Source organism: Rhinatrema bivittatum, chromosome 7 (assembly GCF_901001135.1).
Source record: "Rhinatrema bivittatum chromosome 7, aRhiBiv1.1, whole genome shotgun sequence".
NCBI classification, from domain to species: domain Eukaryota; kingdom Metazoa; phylum Chordata; class Amphibia; order Gymnophiona; family Rhinatrematidae; genus Rhinatrema; species Rhinatrema bivittatum.
Window position 1 is genome coordinate 112,966,731 of NC_042621.1, and position 19,610 is coordinate 112,986,340.

At 45.8% G+C, this 19,610-nt stretch overlaps 1 protein-coding gene across 3 annotated transcripts in view; it reads right to left on the reverse strand.

Annotated features, from left to right (window-relative positions):
* Positions 1-19,610, reverse strand: part of UNC5B (unc-5 netrin receptor B) — a 258,217-nt gene that overhangs the window by 40,506 nt on the left and 198,101 nt on the right. For 2 of the 3 annotated variants that reach the window (XM_029608948.1, XM_029608946.1), the window contains exons 3-7: positions 18,402-18,545; positions 15,088-15,191; positions 12,260-12,440; positions 2,865-3,032; positions 979-1,143 (exon numbers count right to left, since the gene is read on the reverse strand). In XM_029608948.1, the coding sequence (XP_029464808.1) occupies positions 979-1,143; positions 2,865-3,032; positions 12,260-12,440; positions 15,088-15,191; positions 18,402-18,545 (762 nt within the window). The remainder of the gene's footprint in view (positions 1-978; positions 1,144-2,864; positions 3,033-12,259; positions 12,441-15,087; positions 15,192-18,401; positions 18,546-19,610) is intronic. The other variant, XM_029608947.1, reaches the window with a different exon arrangement.

Here is a 19,610-nt window from a genome sequence, read left to right on the forward strand (position 1 = left end):
ACCCACAGCAAGTTTTCATGCAGAAGTACATGGGGGAGGGGGGAGTGTCACTTGCACCTGCTTTTTTTGTGGGGAAAGAGTACAAACGAAGATTCAAAAATGCCATCTACTTGCGGGCACTTTTTCCTTCCCTGATGTAAAGTCTGCGTGCAGCGGAACAATGCTTCTGCTTTTTGCTGCGCCGAGGAAGGGTTGTTTGGAAACGGTTGATTAATGTGGCTAAATGGCTTTTTACCTGCAGAAGAAATCACTTGGAAAATTGTCCTTTTCAAGATTAGTAAAGACAATAAGTGGGTGCATGAAATTCAGATAAATAATTGCCAGCTGCCAGCTATATGAATTATTATTATTTTTTTTTTTTTAAGATCTGCTGTTAATCCAGAGCGTCCCAAATGTGTCCTGGGGACCCCATAGCCCAGTCAGGCTTTCAGGATATCCAATGAATATGCATGAGATAAATTTGCATCTACTAAGTCTCCATGACATGCAAATGCATCTCGTGCATATTCCTTGTGGATATCCTGAAAACCCGAATGGCTGTGGGGTCTCCAGGATGGGTTTGGGAAGCCCTGTCTTAATCTGCTACCTGCAGCATTGGTCTGGCCAAGGAGTATGGAACTTATTTTGAGTCTTCCCTCTGCTTAATGCAACCCCCCAAATATGACTCTGAACAAGGCAATGCCCCCGATGCTGAAGAGCTTTTGGTTTCAGCAGGAGGGCAATCGTCTAGCGTTACCCACCCGAGGGCTGAAAAACAGGTTGCCCCGGGCTCCCTGGGCTAGCCTTCATCTTCCTGCTGGCTCAGTTTGTGCTACTGGTCCCTCACTAAAAAGATGAGATGCTCCCCCATCCAGTGCCCAAAATCAGTGCAGGGAATGCTGGGTTATTTTATGCAAATTAAATGAACTAAAGATAGCCCTGTTATAAGGGGTGGGGCAAAGAGCTAATGAGAGGGCCGGAGCCCTGCCGCTGACTCACTTTGCATGCAGAGCCCGTCCGTGCAGTTCTTGGAGTCTAGCAGCACCCCGCTGCAATCCTTGCCCCCGTTCTTCGGCATGGGCATGTTGCATTCCCGGCTCCGCCAGTGGGTACAGTCTGTGCTGCATGCAGACCATTTGCTCCACTCCGTCCAGCCTCCATCTACTGTACCGCAGCGACACATGGAAAGAAAGAGAAGAAACACACACACACACACACGGAGAAAGTGATTGATGGAAAAACAGAGAATGCTTTGCGATGGAAAATCCCTCTTCTGATCTCAGGTGCTCTTTCACAGCCGTTTTGCCGACTAGAGCTCCTTCCTTTCCATTCTGGGTCACAAGAGATTGTGTACCCCTGTCCTAGTCTACTCAGCTCTCTCTCTCACCTTTGTAGCTAGATTCATGCTTTATTAATTAGAAAACAGAAAGAACACACACTGCTACCAACCTGTTCCTACAAATCTTACTCCTCTTCACCAGGAGCGCCCTGAGCCTTTACTGGCTTTTAAACTCCCATTCTGGGCTTTGTCATCTTGCTTGCTCAATGGTAAATGCAGGACTACAAGTCTCGAGAGTGCTTGGAGGGTTTGAGTTACAAAACCAGGACTGGCTCAAAGGCTCAAGATGGAAGTCAGCTGTTTGAAGATATGGCAGAGGACATGTGAAGGAACCCAAGATAAAATAAATAAATAAATAATAATCTCCGCCTGAGCTTCTCCAAATGTACCATCAAGTGGGGGACCTCCAAATGAAAATTACCCCGAGGGCTGTGTGTATTCACGCGCCAACAACCAGACTCGAAACGAAACTGGAACTTTTAAAAGCAGACCAGTCTCTAGACTGCATTCTGGGTCTCCTTTCCCTTTGGCAAAAGCTAAGATGGAGACTCTGTGAAGATGAGAGGAAGGTACCAAGCGGCTGTAGGACTTCCTAGACATGAGCTTCGCAACCCGGACTCAGAATCAGCAGGACTTCTTTTGCTCAGTGCCCACGAAGACTTCAGGGGGTGCAGTGAGCAACGAACGGACCAGTCCCTTAGCGCACCCACCTAGGAACGGGTATTCAAATCCTGCCAATATTTACCTCCAATAATATGGTGCAAGACATGGATTCCTCCCTCCCCCCCCCCACCAAAAAAATATACAGTCAGCAATCCCTTCCTGGGATATGACGGTACTACTCTTCAGAATTTGACTAATGTAGCACCTTTCATCCAAGTTCGATCTCCTTACAGTGTACACTCCTGCAGGGGACAAGTTTTGCAAAGTTGCATTGTGGCAAGGTGCACAGATACTTTTGGACCAACACACCTTTAGCAAACATTTTGCCCATACTATTTCTGTGGATGGGGGGGCGGGGGGAGTGGCATGGGAAGAGAAGGAGGGGAACTATGCGCGTGCACTGCAATATTCAATATATATATATTCTCTGCAAAGTTTTCCCACCTCTGGGAACACCTGCATTTAGAGCAGCTGAATATAGCTAGGCGGCTGTAAACCATGTAACCTTTAAAGGAAGCCATGCATTCAGCCCGCACAGTCCAACCTTAGACAGCATGCAGCAGCCAGAGCACTGACAGTGCCCCATGGCCAGAGCAGGGGCTTCCAGGGCACACAACCAACAGATTTGTCTGCCTGAAGTGCTGCAGGGTAGTTCCAAAGCACACGGAGATCTCGTTTGAACGAAGGGAGCTCTACGAATACAAATTACTCTTATGGTTATTTTCCAGAGTTGCCTCTCCTAGTGCTGCCTGTGAAGAAGGAACCCTGAAGCTTAAGATCCTTTTTTCTGAGGCCAGCAGTCGACCGCGTGCTCTGGAGAGTTGTTGCTTAAAATGGCATCCTTGCCCACCTCTCTGCCAGTCTGGTGCCACAGCACGCTTACCTGGGCACATGGTGGTGCAGGCAAGCTTTTGGAATGGCTGCCCATCGCAGAAAGCGCCGCCGTTGAGGGGAGCCGGGTTGGTGCAGGTCCTGGTCCGCTTCTGCCAGCCACGGCCACAGCGGTTGTTGCAAGGGGACCATTCGGCCCAGGTAGACCAGCCGCCATTCACTGTGAGCAAGATAATAAATATGCAAATATCAAGCTCCAGCATTTTGCAGATGCTAAATTCACAGCTGCATGTTTGTTGATGCAGTCCTCTGTGCATTGCATGCTTTTAAAAACTATTTAAGTAGGAAAAGCAAGATGCATTCAGTAAGAGTGTGTGTGTGTGTGTATATATATATATATATATATATAGATATAGATATATAGATATAGATATACACACACACACATACATATATGTCTAAGATATATAGATAAATAAATACCATTATTGTAATGGGGTTTACATCTCACACACAACAGATGATGAAAAGGGAATGCAACCACAACAGAAATAATCAAACGGTAGGCCCAAGGGAAAAATAGCTTTATAATCTTAGCTTCAGAATTGCAGAAAGAAAAACTCTCATGGCAGAGACAAGGAGGTCCTTGTGGGGTGGGGTAGAGTGCACTGTGGTGTGGGACGGTCAGAATCCGAGCCACACCTACTCTAGTAGCCTAAATAGGGCAGTGCTACTTACAGGACGGGGATCTCCGGGCTATCAAGTCTTAAGGACTGAATACAACTGAAGAAAGCAGCAAGTAGGAAGGACTGAAGAGATTTATGCCTGTCCACAAGACTATTCTATTGTTAATTCATTTAATTAACTGTGTTAAATACTTATGGAAACAGCTAAGAAGGGAGGTGGAGACAGCACCACAGGAAAAGGAACCAGAAAGGCTTCCTGAGAAGGTTGGAAGAGCATCTCACAGTCACATAGTCACAGATCTACAGTGACAAATATATCTGTTTAGCACCTAAAGGCCTCATTCCTGCCTCAGATCTTCTTCCTTCCTTAGTTTGCCAGGGCTGGTGATGCCACAAGCAGTGTTCCCAATCCCCGAAGGGAAGGGAATCGTAATCATTGCAAAAACGGCGACAGCTAGCGCCCGACTCAGGGTCCATGAGTGCAGAACTCTGGAAGGAGCCCTGGTGCATGCTCTCTGACTGAGGACTGTCACTCCAATGACTGAATTAAAGTAAGGTGGGAAAACATCCTGGATAAGTGTGAATGAAGCCTCATGGTGCAGAACTTGGCAGAGGAAATGAACTATCCACCAATACTTCACATACACAGATAGTAGTGCTTAGAAAGGCAAGTGGGGCTTACGGCCCATCTGCTAGTGATTGCAAATGGAGCACAATGGTTTTATCCACTGATGAGGCTCTTGCTCCACGTGCATCAAGGAGTCACACCTTTCCCCTGAGGGGCAGACCAAAGGATGGCAATGGAAGTTGCTCCAGAAACAGTTAAGGCTCACCACACAGAATGGGGGAAATGTGGAAAAGAGGATTTGCATTCAGACAACAACTAACAAGGACTGAACTTCACAGTCTGGGTAAACAAATAAGCATGGGGGTAGCTTACTTATTACGGCGGTTACTACTCTAAACCAATTAAGCCTGATACATCACTTTGAATGCATATACAGCGGTGCTCTCTGCTTCAATGGCAGGGGGAAATGTGGAAAAGAGGATTTGCATTCAGACAACATCCAACAAGGCATTGATCTGTGCAGTCTGGGTAAACAAGCATCGGGGTAACTTGCTTGATGTGGCGGTTACTACCCTTAACCATTAAGCCTTATGCTCACCTTTGATGCAACTCCAACATTACTCTGTGCATCAATGACAGGGGATGGCAGGAAATTCAAATCAAACAGTTACCAACAAGGGCCCTGAACTTGGTGGTCGGTGAAACAGGTAAGTATGGGAAAATAAGTGTGGGAGCTTGCTGGGCAGACTGGATGGGCCAATTGGTCTTTTTCTGCTATCATGTCTATGTTTCTATGTATATAGAGCCCAGGCCACAGCTGACATAAACTAGAGCAGCTGGAGCTACCGGGCATATCGGCTCATTGATGAGAACCTAAGAGAAGCCTTGCCTTGGAGGATACAAATATAAGTGAAATCCCACATGATGTCAAGTTTCTGTCTTTTATGAGCTAGAGGCCAGAGGATGACTTGACCCAACATAAAAGTCCCAAGCTGTGTGATATTGGTTGTACCCAATCGGTTCAGGTTTACTAGCAGTATTTATCCATTCTGCCCAAAAATCCTTCCAAAACCACTCCTCCTCCCCACTCCTCAGCATTCTCTCTTCACATTGTATGGCTGCTAAATGATAAGAGACAGCACTATTCTGTTTTGTCACATTGTGAAACCATAGTCTGCCTGATGTTATAGGCATCTAGAAGAAACTTATTCTGATAGATGCCAATCTTGTTCTAAGCTAAAAACTGCAATTGTCTATTTCCTTACTAAACCAGTAGGTGTACATTCCAACAACAAAGATTGCACTGTTATTTTGTGGTTATTTAAGATATGCATCCACCAAGTCTATAGAAGTTCATTAATCAAAGAAGACCGACACACAAAGGTCAATTTTCAATAAGTTATTGAGCAGCAAACATACCTGGGTAATTTTATCCAGTTATCTTTAACTAAAATTTCAGCCACACCTAACTGGCTAGGTTTGCTGCTGAAAATTGACCTAAATCGAGCCAGGCAAAATTTCTCCGGCTATATTTAGACCTGCCATTTGAGCAACTGGAGTTGTATTGGATAAATATAGCCAGCTGGTACAGAAAATCAAAGCACTGAAAATCATAAAGCCACACCCAATTACAATGCGCTTCAGATCTGACAGCCAATGGTCAAACACAGTGACAGCGCAGACTGCCATTTTAACAGCAAAAATGTTGGTAGTGCTGTGCTTAAAAAATGAGGGGATAGGTGTTAAACTTGTTTATGATGCGTTTGTGATAGCCAACTGAGCTGGGATCCAGAAAGTCTAATGCAATAAATATATATCACGAAACCTTTCAGCACTGGTGATTAATATGGACCTTGATGTCCATGTTCTCTACTTGAAATTAGAGGCAGAAGTTACAGAGATACGCTATGATCTTGTGCAGGCTTCACAGCGACAGAACAAAGCAACGATGAGCAAATGGCAAGCAACAATTCTTAAAAGAGTTTTTGGTTTGCCTGTGGCACTGGAGGGGCAGTTTATCGGTTCAACTACAGACAAAAAAAAAATATATATATATATATTTTTTTTAATTTTGACTTTCCACCTTTGCTCAGGGTTGATAAAATTTATAGGATTTTGAATAAAATGAAAAGGTTTTGCGACCCACTTCTACAACCTCATGGGAGACTGCTAATGCCTCCAGTCTTATCACTTGATAAAATAATAAAAATATTTCTGTTTAGGTCTCTTTCTATCCCCTCCTACTCTCATTTCTTTTTGCACAGAATTGGAAAAGAACATCAGAAGGCCCAGCCACCCCCCCAGGCTTCAATCCCCCCAGCTCATATGTGCACTCTTCTCCCTTCTCCACAACTCTACCCCAATTCTTCCTTACCTATCAGCCTAAATCCCCAGCTCTCCCTCCCTTTCTTCCTCTACCCCAGGTTCTGGAACATCCCCACCTCTCTCTCTCTTCCCCCCTTCTTCCCACCCTAGGCTCTCAACACCTCCCCAGCTCTCTCACCTTCTCTGTGCCCCACCAGACTCAACACCCAGTTCTCTCCCTCCCTCCCTCCCCTCCAGCTCCCTCACCCTTCCATTGGCTCAGTCTTCTGCCATTAATGTTGAGGAGGCTGCTGCTTTAAGCCTGCGGGCCCCAGTGTTCACCCCTGTCCCAGGTCACAAAAGAGGGGAGACTCCAGGCAGTTAAAATTAACCCCCAAACCTCCAAAGCAGGCCAGACTCCTGAGCAGCTGCTCCCCCGAGGGAGAAAGAAATAGCTTCCTGTGTCTCAGGCATCAAGGCCCATAGTGGCGAGTATGAGTCAAGCCATGGTGCTGGGGAGGGGGGGGGGGGGGAAGGGGGTGGGAGGGAGGCCAAATAAGTAACTGAACAATGGCAGCAGACAGTAGGAAAGCTGCTACCAGCCCCATAACTGAAGGAGGGACCACTCGCAGCACAGAGGGTGGGCAGCTGCAGCAGAGGAAGGAAAAACAGCGGCAAGAAGGAGACCGCCTACTTCCTGTTCCAGCCGGCACAGACTTAAGATGATGTCTCCTCCTCCTCCTTATGCCCGTGCTGGCTGGTGCTGCAATCTCCTGCGCTGCGCTTGGAGTAGAAAAATCCGCGCAAGCGGGCAACTCTGCAAATTCTGCATTGCGAAAGTGCTCAGAGCTACCCCAGGAGTATTGCTCGCTTGCTTCCCCTACAAACTGAGAATGGGAATTGTTCTTTTGTAAATTACCATTGTTTGGATAATGTATTTTGACCGTGATTATATTTTGATTAAAAGGCAGTACTTGTCAACATTTTGGAAATTAATGAAAAAGATGGTTATTAATAATAATAATAATAATAATAATAATAATAAAAACCCTGAATCTTCATACTGGTGTCCTTTCTCATTAATTTCATATTTTGACAGCAGAGTAATAATACAGTTTTGACCACAGATTTATGAGAAAGCTGAATAAAAACATCCCATCCTACTGCTTAGCGAATCAAATATACTGATTGTATCACATGACCATCATAAATTAGGATGCTGGACTGCATTCACTTAGCATATGACTTATGTCCAATTAAAGCGTCTTGAATTATAATCACAGGTTATGTTCAGTTTATTGTTTTTTTTTTCTCACTCTAAGGTTCTTAGATTTCCTTTGTGAGAAAGCTGCCACATAGCAGCTAACAGGCGGGCTGTCAGTCACAGCTGCAGCAGCCCAGGCTTCTGGCACTCTATGTATCTATCTCTTTCCTCTTTGCCTCTACCACTGCAAGAAAGATGAGGCCAATAAGTGATACTGGAAACCGGGGCCACTTTGGGCTGCATGATGCATTAGCTTTCTATAAATTAATTTTTTGCTGTAATGCTTATCGCTGGGCAACACCTAGCTGCTTAGTAATAAACCTACAAAAAGAGGCTTGCAAAGCTCAATGGCGGTGGCAAAGGGTACTTCGTCATGTTATAAAGGTTTGCATGCTTTGTAACAGGCCAAAAAATAGTAACACCTCCAAAGCAGCAGAAGTTTGCTGGAGTCTGAGGCATGCTCAGCACTTTTAGTCTGTGTGCTCAGTTCCCCGGGAGTCACTTTCAGTTACCTGCACCTCATCAAATAGGCAAGTCTCCAGCACACGTGTTCAGAAACTCTCAAGCAGGCCTCCTAGTGTCCTTGCAGGCTAATGTCCATGAACGTACAGAGTGCTGTGTGTGTGTGTACAATTGGCCTGAGCTGGGTTGGCAACCTTGGGACACACTGATCTGAATGAAGCCACCGCTCAGTCCAAGCGTCTCCCATGATGTCCTAAGTGTGTGAGTCATTCAATTACTTTTGAAAAAGAGATGCTGTGTTTAAGTTTATTACAATGAGATGTGTAATAAATACACCAGACAAGGTGTCGGAAAGGCAACAGCTCTGCTTTGCTCCAGTCACCTTTCTCTTAGGGCATTAGAGGATGTAGATTAATCAGAGCTGTTTCCAATAACACATTAACAAAGTCCTTCTTTATCGCCTGGAGGAGAAGGTATCTGATTTATGGACTCTGGAGTGCTCTTCTCCAAGTGTATTATTTGTGTGCTGTTGACTTAGAGGAGTGGTGCGTGTCAGAAGCCAGGAGGAGGAGCAGCAGCAGCAGACTGACACTGGCAGAGAGACAGAGCAGGCATGGGACAGCACAGATCTCTCACTGGCTCTGATTCACTGACTCTCACTGCATCTGTAATGTGCTAGGCTCAAGAATTCTCAGCTCTTCAGCTTTAAGTGGGTCATTATTGGCCCCAAAGCAGGAATCAGGTGTTTGTTTGTTTTTTTTGTCCCTACAAACTCCATCACTCCAGTGCATTTTAATATGAAACTAAGACATTGCCCCTTCTATGTCCCCAAATTTACCACTTAAAGCTTCCAACTGCTGGTAGGTTAACTTAAATTTTGTACCATTCTACAACAGTTCAGTGGCCTTACGGAAAATCTCCAGTGCCAGACTGCTGGTCACAAGGAACCATGGGTCTGCACATGGCCTATGGAGAAGTGTTCCAAAGGATGCAGTGTCCATCTACGGCAGTCGTCTCTTCACCAATTTGGGGGCTGGACTTTGAACATTCCCTTTCTTGGCCGGCACACTGCAAGAAATAACTTGGCATGCCTCTCACTGCCATATCATAGCAGGTCAAACAGCATTTTTCGCAATTTCCCAGGATCTTTCTGGCAATTCTGTACAATTTCTACTGTGGGGGACAGAATGCCCATTCACATGGAGACCATGTCTTAATTTCAAGCAGTTATTCCATTAGTATGTGTGGGGAGTGTTCCCTCTTGCCCTGTGAGGTGTATGTGGGGATGGGGGTGTGTGTGTGTCATGGAGTTTGTATGGCAAGGGTAGGTGCATGGGGGTGGGTATCAGTGAGGGTTTGTCTGTCAGGGATGAAAGTGGTGTAGGAGAGGATGAGGGGGTCTGAAAAGGTGGGGATGGGGGATGTGTGGGTGTAATGAGGAGGTGGTGGTGAAAGCATATGCGAGTGATGGGTGGGTGGGTGTTTGATTGGAGAGGCAGTGCCTTTGGCATACGTGTATGGGGGTGGGGAGGGTGTGAGATAGGAATGAAGTAGGAGGTGTGGGAGGTTTGTTGTGTGGTGGTGGTGGTGGTGGTGGATTGTGTGTATATGTGGAGCGGTGGTGTGGGGAATAAGTGCACATGTGCATGGGTGGGTGTGTGTATGCGCGCACTCAATCCCCCCCCTCCCCCTACATTCTCCTCTGCTCCCTTCCTTCGCACTCTCCATTTTCCTCTCTCTTCACACGTCTTAACCATCTCCTCCACTCCTCTGTGAGTGGGGGTGTGAGGGATAGAGGGATAGTGGTGGAAGTGCAGATGGTAGTGGATGCTGGAGTCGGGCTGTTTATGCACACTCTTTTCCACTCGCACTCTCAACCTCCCCTTATGTGTGTGTGGGGGGAGGGGCATGGCTGGTATAGAAAATGTGTGAGTGTGTGTCTGGGGAGAGTGGATGTGCGGGTGGTAGAGGAGATGATGGGGCTGGGATTGGGGCATGCATACACATTCTTTCCCCTTCACTCTCTCTACTCCTTTATTCTTGATCATATCACTCCATGTCACCCCCAAGCTTCCTTACCTCTCTCTCACCCTTTCCTTGTGCTTTTTTTCTCCTCATGTGCCAACTCTCTGCTCTGTAGGCTGGTACCGCTCTTATCGCCCTCTCATAAGCATCTTATGCACACGTACCACGATTTTTAAAAATGCATGAATGTTATAAAACACAGTTTTATGAGAAAAACACAAAGCCGTAGCTTTTCAGGATATGTAGTCTGCTTTCCGTGATCGCTCACATGTTCACCGCATCTGTACCCCCCTCCCCCCCCCCCCACCCCCACCAAAGCCTACTATCACAGATTTGCAGCCGTCCCCTGATATTACAAGGTGCATTTTTTTTCCCATAGGGATCAGTGGGAAATCTGCACCATGTGCCCACTGTGGTTACCTAACTTCCCAACAGCAGAAATGTAATCATCTCACTCCATTGTTTCATGTAACTATGTGTGTTGTGTCGTAAGCCACCTAGATCATGCGGCAGATAAATACTTTAAATGCATGAACATTTAGGGGAGGGGAGGGGGCAATCTGTACAGTTCAGTAACGCTGCTCCTCAGGATGGACTGTGATGTTCCCAGGCTGTAGAAGTGCCTCTTGAGCTAACGTGATGTGTGGTTACGTGGGACAAAGGCTTCTGTACTGCAGAGGGACAAAAGGAACAACTGCTTGCTGGTATCAGTAAGACGGAGGAAGTTCTATTAAAAGAAGCAACCTCCATATGGACGAGAACTAGGAGTTTGTTCTTGATAACAAAACAGCCTGATAGACTGTTCTTTCCTCAAGGGTATATGCTGATTATTTGTTTGTGAATTATATTTATTTGTAAGTATCTATGCTCAAAGTTTTTTACTCACATCATCATATTGTATTAAAAGCAAGGAATAACAACAAAATTAATTCCACACCTCCCCCAACCAACCAACTTAGGAACAACAATTACATCAGTAAAATACAGAACATAATGTACAATCAAACTAACTAAAAATCAGACCAGAACTCCGCACAAAAGAACCTTTTAAGAAACAATACTACTACCAAAAACATTTTGGAAAGATTCACTTGTGTAAACAATGATTATGATTCCTAGGGGTTATTTTTTCTGATTTTGTTCTTTCAAATTAGAATAAAGCTTGACAATTTTCAAATGGCCGAACTACCTGGGATCTGCAACCTTTATGGAATGGAGGCAATCGGGATATTGCTACTCTAATAAGCATCAGAAATTTGCCCCAGCATCACCCCGATAAAGAATTTATGTTGGTAAACCAAAAGGAAGGCGGTGCTTAGAAACGGGGGCATCTCCATAGTAAAAGTTGAATAGCTTTTGTGATGCCGCTGATTACTCTCTTGCTGCTAGCCCAGAACCGATGTGATGTTCCCAGCAGCGACAGTAAAAAAGCCTTCTGCAAGAAAAGCAAGCTCTTGATCCGCTTAGATGTAACCCTTTAGCGTTAAGCCGAGCTGTCTGTTAAGCTGCCTTGACATCTAAGCCTACAGTTTCCTTTTAATGATCCATGACTGCTGGAAATGCACAACGGCTTCACCCGTTTGTCTATTGTGTCTCTCTTGGAAAGGCAACAGCTGTATTATAAAAGGGTAAGACGGCGTCTTACTGCAGGGCCAGTGCAAGTTTCCTTGCTGCCTTAGCTAAGTGAGACAATTTGCCCTCCCCCCCCCCCCCCCCCCATGGCTCCACTCCTTCCCCTTGCACCTCCCCTACTCGCTCATCTCCTTACTGTCCTGAGCTGCACAGGGGAGAAGGGAGGCCCAGACGCTACCACAAAGCACCAGCAGCTTTAGCCCATCAGACGCGTTCACAAAAGTTGCTGCGGCCCCCTCGTCCTCCCATGTAGGCTTCCCGTTTGAAAAAGAAGAGGCCCATCCCATCCGTTTGGGGACAGCAAGGTGTTGGAGAAAGAAGCAGCACAGGCAGGCAGCCAGCAAAGCTACTGAATGGAAGGAGGAGATGGGGCACAGAGGAAGAGGGACGGAGCTGGCTTTCGGAGTCTTTTCTTTCGAGCCACCCTGGATAGTGTTATGAGCCGCGCAGTGGCTTGCGCCCGGCTCTGTTTATAAGATCATTCCTGCAAGTAAAAGGGTAGTTACCATAGACGATGACGGTGGCCGTGGTGCTCCTGCGTTTGGCGACGATGTTCTTGGATACGCAGGTATAATTGGCAGTGTCAGAGAGACGAGCCTGCTTGATTATTAGGTTATGGTCAATGGTGATAAGGAAGTTAGTGTCCTGGACTGGGTCAAGAATGTCCTCATTCTTCAGCCACTCCACCTGGGAAGAAGTAGGGAAAGAAACGGGTCACACACACACATGATGTGAAGCAAAAAGGAGACAGAGAGGGAGGAGCGTGAAGAAAGCTGACAGAATTGAGTGAAGAGAAGCAGAGAGGTAGGAAAAAAAGATGAAGAAAAGGCAGAGAAGAACAGTAGCTGAAGAACAGAGGTGGGAAGAAAGTGAAGAACATAAGGGAAACAGAAGGCTAAAAGAGAAAAGACAGGAATCAGATAATAAGAGAGAGTTAGAAGAATGAAAAAGAAATACCTCAGAGAAAAGGAGAGTCAGCAAAAACAAAACCAGAACGGCAATTAAACATAGAAACAGCAAAATTGGGACTTGGGGATGTTCATTGCTAATCAGCGCCTGACTATTCACAAAACGTGCTATTGCGTAGATGAAATATTTCTTCCACCCAAAAAGACCCGCAGACAGTTTATTAAAAAACAGAAAATACGGAATCCGGTGCTAATAAAGGCTTAAGTCACGGGACTCAGCTCATGCCTAGGAGCCCATTCAGGCACTTGCCTGCCTCTTAGAATCCTCTCACCCCTCCCCACCAGAGCAGAAGCTTCAGGCAAGACCAGAACCAACAGCATCCCGGAGGACTTCATCCCAAAAGCTTCCCGTCTCCCCCCTCGCTCTCGTGGCTGGTGAATGACACCCCTGCGTGCATGCTGGATTTTTCTCTTCCCCGTTGCACGCTCCAAAGGGTTAAGGGCTGAGCCTCCCGGCACACAGAGAACTGAACAGGTGTTGAGGTTAAGTGCATTATTAGATGTCAGGATAACGGATCCAGGGCCCAAAATAAACACTTCTGCTGAATAATGAAAGCTGGCTGCTTTAATGTGCGCTCATTTATCACGGCATTAATGCATCCACCAGGATGGGGGCTAATTTATCTCCCTTCTTCTCTCTCTGTAATTTAACTGGCCATCAGTGAAGGTGTTGGCTACCGCAGGGACACTAAAACCTCCACAAAGCATGCCGGGACGGCAGCCTTCGCAGAGCCGGCCGAGCGAAAACGGCGCCTCTGGGAAGGCAGGCTCGAATCTAACTGTGACCAAAGTCACTTACAAATGCTTCCAGGAGACCGCACCAGCGTTTTAGGAAATATTACACAGTCGCATTTTCCTCCACCCGATGACTTAGGGATTCCTCTTTTTCTATACAGTGCGAATGCGGAGAGCGAGATGGCACAGGGGCAGCTTTACCTTTAAACATATACAATGTTACCTGCCCCCCATTTGCGTTTTTGGAGACATCACATTCTAATACTGAATGCTTACAGGAAGGACAGACCCTGGGATACCTTAGCTGAGAGGAAGAATTTTTCATCAGTGGTGAGGAGAGGCCAGGGATGTTCAAATTCAGTCCTGGGGGGGGAGGGGGGAGGGGTCTGGATGCACACAAGTCTGGTTTTCAGAATATCCCCAATTAATATTCATATATGCAAATATTTGGTGTGAGAAAGTCAATTGGTTTCGTTATTTTGGTTATGCAGCGTCAGACTGGAGGTTTGCAGCTCCAGAAGAGCGACCTGCACCCCTCTGGGTTAGAGACACCTGCGCCTGGGCTGTTACTGATACAGGATCCTGGCATGAGGCGGGGGATTACAGATGACTCTCCTGAGGTCCCTGTCAGCTCTATCTTTTTATCAATCCATGAATAATTAGCAGGTTTTATTTGGATAAAAGCTAAAATAGGAATTAATTATTGACATTAATTGGTGTACTGTAACTTATGGTTTTTGTTTTTTTTTCCTTTTCCAACCGGCCTCTCCTTCCCAGCAGAGTAACACCAGCCAGGCAAGGAAACAGTGATTCTTATGAAACAAAAAAGTATTACATAAAATGTATAAATGACAAGGTAGTATCATTGAAAAGGCAGAACTTAAAAACGTTTACACACACGTTGTGCCAAAATCCACAATTACACATAGTGGGGAGAAGCAGCTGGCAAAAATGCACGCGACAGGAGCGTGTGTGCCAAGGGTATAAAAGCTGCGCATTAGGGTGCACAGAAATGGATACAAAAATCTTATGGAGCAATGAAGAGTATGAGGCATATGGATGTCGAGATCCCTGAGGATGAAACCGAAGGTAACCCAACAAGGACCGATAGAAAGTGCTTATTATTGACATTAATTTGTGTGACAGAAGCTTCTTTCCTTCTGCGGCCAGCTTCCTCCACCTCCCTGGTAGGGTAATACCGACTTACAGTGACTCCATGCCAGGGTGAAATTTCATTTGTACAGAGCCGGTGCTGGGATCTCAACGGGCAGAGGAGGGAGGAAGCTCACCAGGGGAGCCTCATGTAGCGGCCATTCACACTGCACCAAAGTTACAGCCAAGACGGCACAAATTCATTTCTCTCTGCTGACGTCCGTTTTCACACTGAAATAACGTGAGAGGACTTAAATGGTTGGCACTGACCAACGAGCCGGGAAGTGGGAGGCTAAAAGGTGGTAAAAGAGCACTGATAACACCGGGGCACTGATAACACCGCACAGGTACTGATTAGCCCAAAAAAAAAAAAGGGCACACCTTGCAAGGCTCGCACTGAAAAATCTTAAGCTTTCCACGCCCCCTCAGCCTAGCTGGTATCCTGCAAAGAGGGGTAAGGATGGCAAAGGCACACTTACCTCGGCAGGCGGCACACCCTCAGGGGGTCGGCACTGCAGTAAGACTTCATGCTCCAGCGGCACCTCCTTCCCCAGTGGCTCCTGGTCAAAGTTTTTCCTCAGGTCTGAACGAGAAGCACACAATATATTATATTCAGGCACCGTGCTGGACAGGTGGTAGGAAACAGAGGGGGATTCTCAGAGGAGATGGTGTCATCAGACAGTACCCCCCCCCCCCCCCCCCCGACGATGCCAGCTTCTGCTGTCTGCATTCTGTACCAAGGCTTTCATCACCAGGGGACTCGGGGCATCTTTGCACCAATAGTATTTTGTAAGCCAGCATCACTGGATGCCATTTCTAGGCTGACAATAATTAAAGCCCAAACCAAAATTGTAGTAACACTCATTTCTACAATATAGGGGAATCTCTGTTGAACTGCTTGCCTGGCTGCCCTCAGACTTACAAAGTGGACTTAAAGGAGTCCTTGAACAGGAACAGCCAATGCAATTAGCTCACCTCTTAGTAATTAAAAGGGGGTAGGGGGTGAACAGCGAGCACTGCGTCTCCTGCTGCTAACCGGATACATTTGGCAGCAGGAGGATACTGGCTCTAGGGTAGCGCAGCTCAAGAGTTACAGATATCTTTACTTAGGGTTGCCAACTAGCTTCATTTTCTCTGATACACTTATCTAGTTTTTTGAGTTTATCCCCTTGCATGCAGAGAGATGTAGTCCTGCTTTCACAGTAACATACATTAGTGTCATAATATACATCAGCAGATAAGGACCACTTGACCTATCTATTCTGCCCAATGGCCTCTGTCTACAATGCCATAACCTACAGCACTAAGGAGGTCTCCCACTATCGGCCATACAAGCTTGACTGTTTACAGGTGATTACTGCTTATCCTTTCAAACTGTCCTGCTGCCCATGCAGATGACCTGCCTCCAATAATACCTGCGAGCAGGTCAAAGCATGACCAGCGCACCAAGACTGGTTGACCTTGCCACCTCTTCCTGGGAGCAAAACCCAGCCGTACTGCTACTCCACACAATTCCACATTGTTGTTTTGTTTCCTCTTTTGGCCTTCTACCATTCTGGGCAGATGGATATATTCCCGTCTATACCTAAATATAGTTTCTCCTCATTCCTCTACCCTCTCTCGGTCCCAAGCATGCTTGAATCTGTCATGGTTTTTGTTACTACCGCCTCCACTGGTAGGTTATTCCAAGCATCTATGATACATTTCCTCTGAGCCTCGCTCTCACTCCAGCTTCATATCATGATGCCTTTGTCTTGGAATTTCTTTTCCAAAAAAAAATACCACCTGCTTGTACGGGAGCTTGCTAAATATTTGAACATCTCTCTATCATAGTCCTCCTTTCCTCCGGAGACACCTTTATGTACACTAATGAAAATCACATGCTGAAATGCATAGTCAAGAGCTTTTTCTATTGCTGGTTCCGCTATTGTGGAACTCTGTTCAACTGCACTGACAGATGAGGCTGACTATTTAAAGTTTAAGAAAGCAGTTAAAGCCTATGGTTAATAGAAGCAAATAGAATATTTTAGGATACATGTTTTACAGTAAGAATTTGTTGTAGTATGTCTGATTGCATATGTTTTATGAATGTAAATTTGTGATCTGCTCTGATTGATCATTCATTGTATGTAGCAGAATATGCATTTTATAAATAAATGTGTTTCACATTTTAGTGGACTGCCTCATTCAACAGCTGTCAGCAGAGGTCAATGTTCTGATATGCTTATCTAGTCTTTTGAGTTTATCCTGTTGCATGCAGAGAGATGTAGTCCAGATTTCACAGTAACATACAATAGTGACATCATATATGTCAGCAGATAAAGACCATTTGACCCATCCATTCTGCCGGATGGCCTCTGTCATGGTTTTGGTTACGGGATATTCACCACTAGATGGCGCTATATACAGCACAAAAATACCAACTTTATAGTTCTAAGAGACCTGAACAAGCTAGTCACTGCAAACAAGAACCAAAAAAAACATAAAATCTAAACTGATTCATCTGATATTAGGCCACAGATGTAATGACATGACATGGAGCCAGTTGATAATCCTACCCAACACCAGACCTTCTGAACCAGGGTAGAGCAGAGCAAAACACTTGCTGCCACAATTCTATATGGGTCAGTCTCTCTACCATGATTCAAGCCTGGTTTCTCCACAGAGCCATGAAGCCAGTCAAGGGGATTGTAAAACCCCAGAATGCAATGGGCAGGCACATGACAATATTTTACAAGCCTGGCTTAAGTAGGAGGAAAGATAGTCAGGGTCCTCCTACCCTCCCTCCCACCATGCTGTCATGGCAGAGGACTCAAAACAGACAACAAAATCAGTAATTACTGGTAAGGAGGGGAAAATATCTTTATTTTTGCTCATATTTAGTCATGGAGCCTTTGCCTGGGTAAACTGGGAGAAAAACAAGAAGTTCCACCCGGCATGAAAGGAGCTTCCTTTCCGGGAAACATGTGGATGTGTATCTGTGATTCACGGATCTGAAAAAAAAAATGGAAAATCACCACTATCATAGTCCTCCTGCCTTACTGTGGATGGATAAGGACACCAAGTGCAAAGATGATTACAAGGCCATGCACAGACACCCACACTGGGGCCCTCACATGCCTTTCTTTCCTTCAGAAAGGATGCTAACAAAAATCCTTTTTAAATGTCCGATTTGCAAAGCATTTCCTCTGAGGGGAGCAGCCATCACAAGCAGAACTAACAAATTTAAGAAACCTCTTTCTAATTATCAATTGCCACAACAGCTGGAGAGCAGGGGAGCCACATGCACTGCTAAAGAGAGCAGAGCCTTAAAGTCATGACCTTCAGCCAATAGGTAACAGCAATGAAGCCTCCTGCATGCCAGAAATCTGCGGTCATTACCTCCAACAAATCACAGTCAAATATAAATTTAAATATCACTGTACACTCGTCCAAATAATCAACGATATTTATGATTACCAAACATTTTTTTCCTCCAGATCTGCTGGCTTAGGCACCGGGGCTGCAGACGAGTCAAAGCCCAGGAGTTTGGTTCAAGTTGTAATTGGAAAATGGATGGGGGAGGACCGGGGCTGACTTGATAAACCCACAGTCCCCCTCCCCCACCTCCATCCCGGTTCTGTACAACACGATGCCTATGCCATGTGACCAGCACAGGTCTCAACTGGTCTTGCACGGAGGTGAAAAGGGCCTGGAAGAACTCATCGGCGCCGCTCAGTGGCGGAACAACAAAGGCGTTTTTAACGGCCTCACTGCACCCCGCCAGGCAGCAGCAGCAGCAGCAGAGACTTACACGCTATCCGGACGTAGGCCCTCCTGCTCTTGGTGGTCCCCACTGAGCTCCAGGCCACGCACTGGCACCAGTAATCTTCCAAACCAAACAACTCCTCCACCTGCTGCCGTGACACTTCGATTTGCACTTCCCGCACCACCAGGCCTGCCAGGAGGAGAAAGAGTTGTGAGGGAACGTGAGAAAAAAAATATATTCATCCCTGCACGCGGATCTCTGCCTCGACAGACCACGAGCATGTGTGTGTGTGTGTGTGTGTGTGTGTGTGTGTGTGTAAGCAGTAACATGAACGGGACAGGCAATACCTAAGTTTGTGCTCACCGGTCACTAGTCATAATGAGCTGTTTTGCTAATATGCAAGATTAACCAATTCTGCCATAATTTGGGGAACTTGGATTATACTTCTTGTTAAAGTGTATAATCCATTGGATTGTATAATCCAATCTTCTCACTTGGCTGACTCTTAAATCCGTTACATGCAAATGCCCTGCCAGTCCTACAATATACTGCTAGTTACCCTCAAAAGGAGAAAACATCTTGTAAATAAAAAGTTGTTTCTTGTACCAGGTTCATGTTCCCAGCTGCTTGTTAACTGCCTGGTTGTGCCGTGGCAGCACTGCAAGGGCACCAGAACTCATGCCCAGGCCAAGCAGGAAGCTGGAGCACCCCTGTGGTAGAGCAGAAGAGTTCTCGTGGCAGATGCCAAATCCTTACTCCTGGAGACTACAACTCCATGGGACCTGTGCACAAGAACTTTCACAGAAAAAGATATTATCGTGCAGCTCAGTTAAATTTTCATGTGCATTTAAGCACAAAAGTTAACCAAGGGTACAGTAAAACTTCAAAAGCATGGCCATGGGAATGATGTGGACATTAGCAAAAAAAAAATAATAATAAATTAAGCATTCAAGTTAGCTGAGGTACGAAATGTCCCCTGCTAACTGGCTCTTTCACGTTGGTCCATTTGCAAGAGGAATATAAAGACCTTCCAGGAATGGTACAAATTGAACTTCTGGCCCTAGTCAGATGTTAAATTATTTGAGCTTTACCAAAATAGCAGCCATGGGGATGACAACGTACTATTTCTTGTGAGCCTGGTACAATCCACTTTATATATATGAGGTTCCCTCATTTACATGTGAGGTTGCGCTAATTTTAATCACTTCTCCCCACCCCACTGCACATTAATAGGTGAATTTTCAAAGGAGTTTC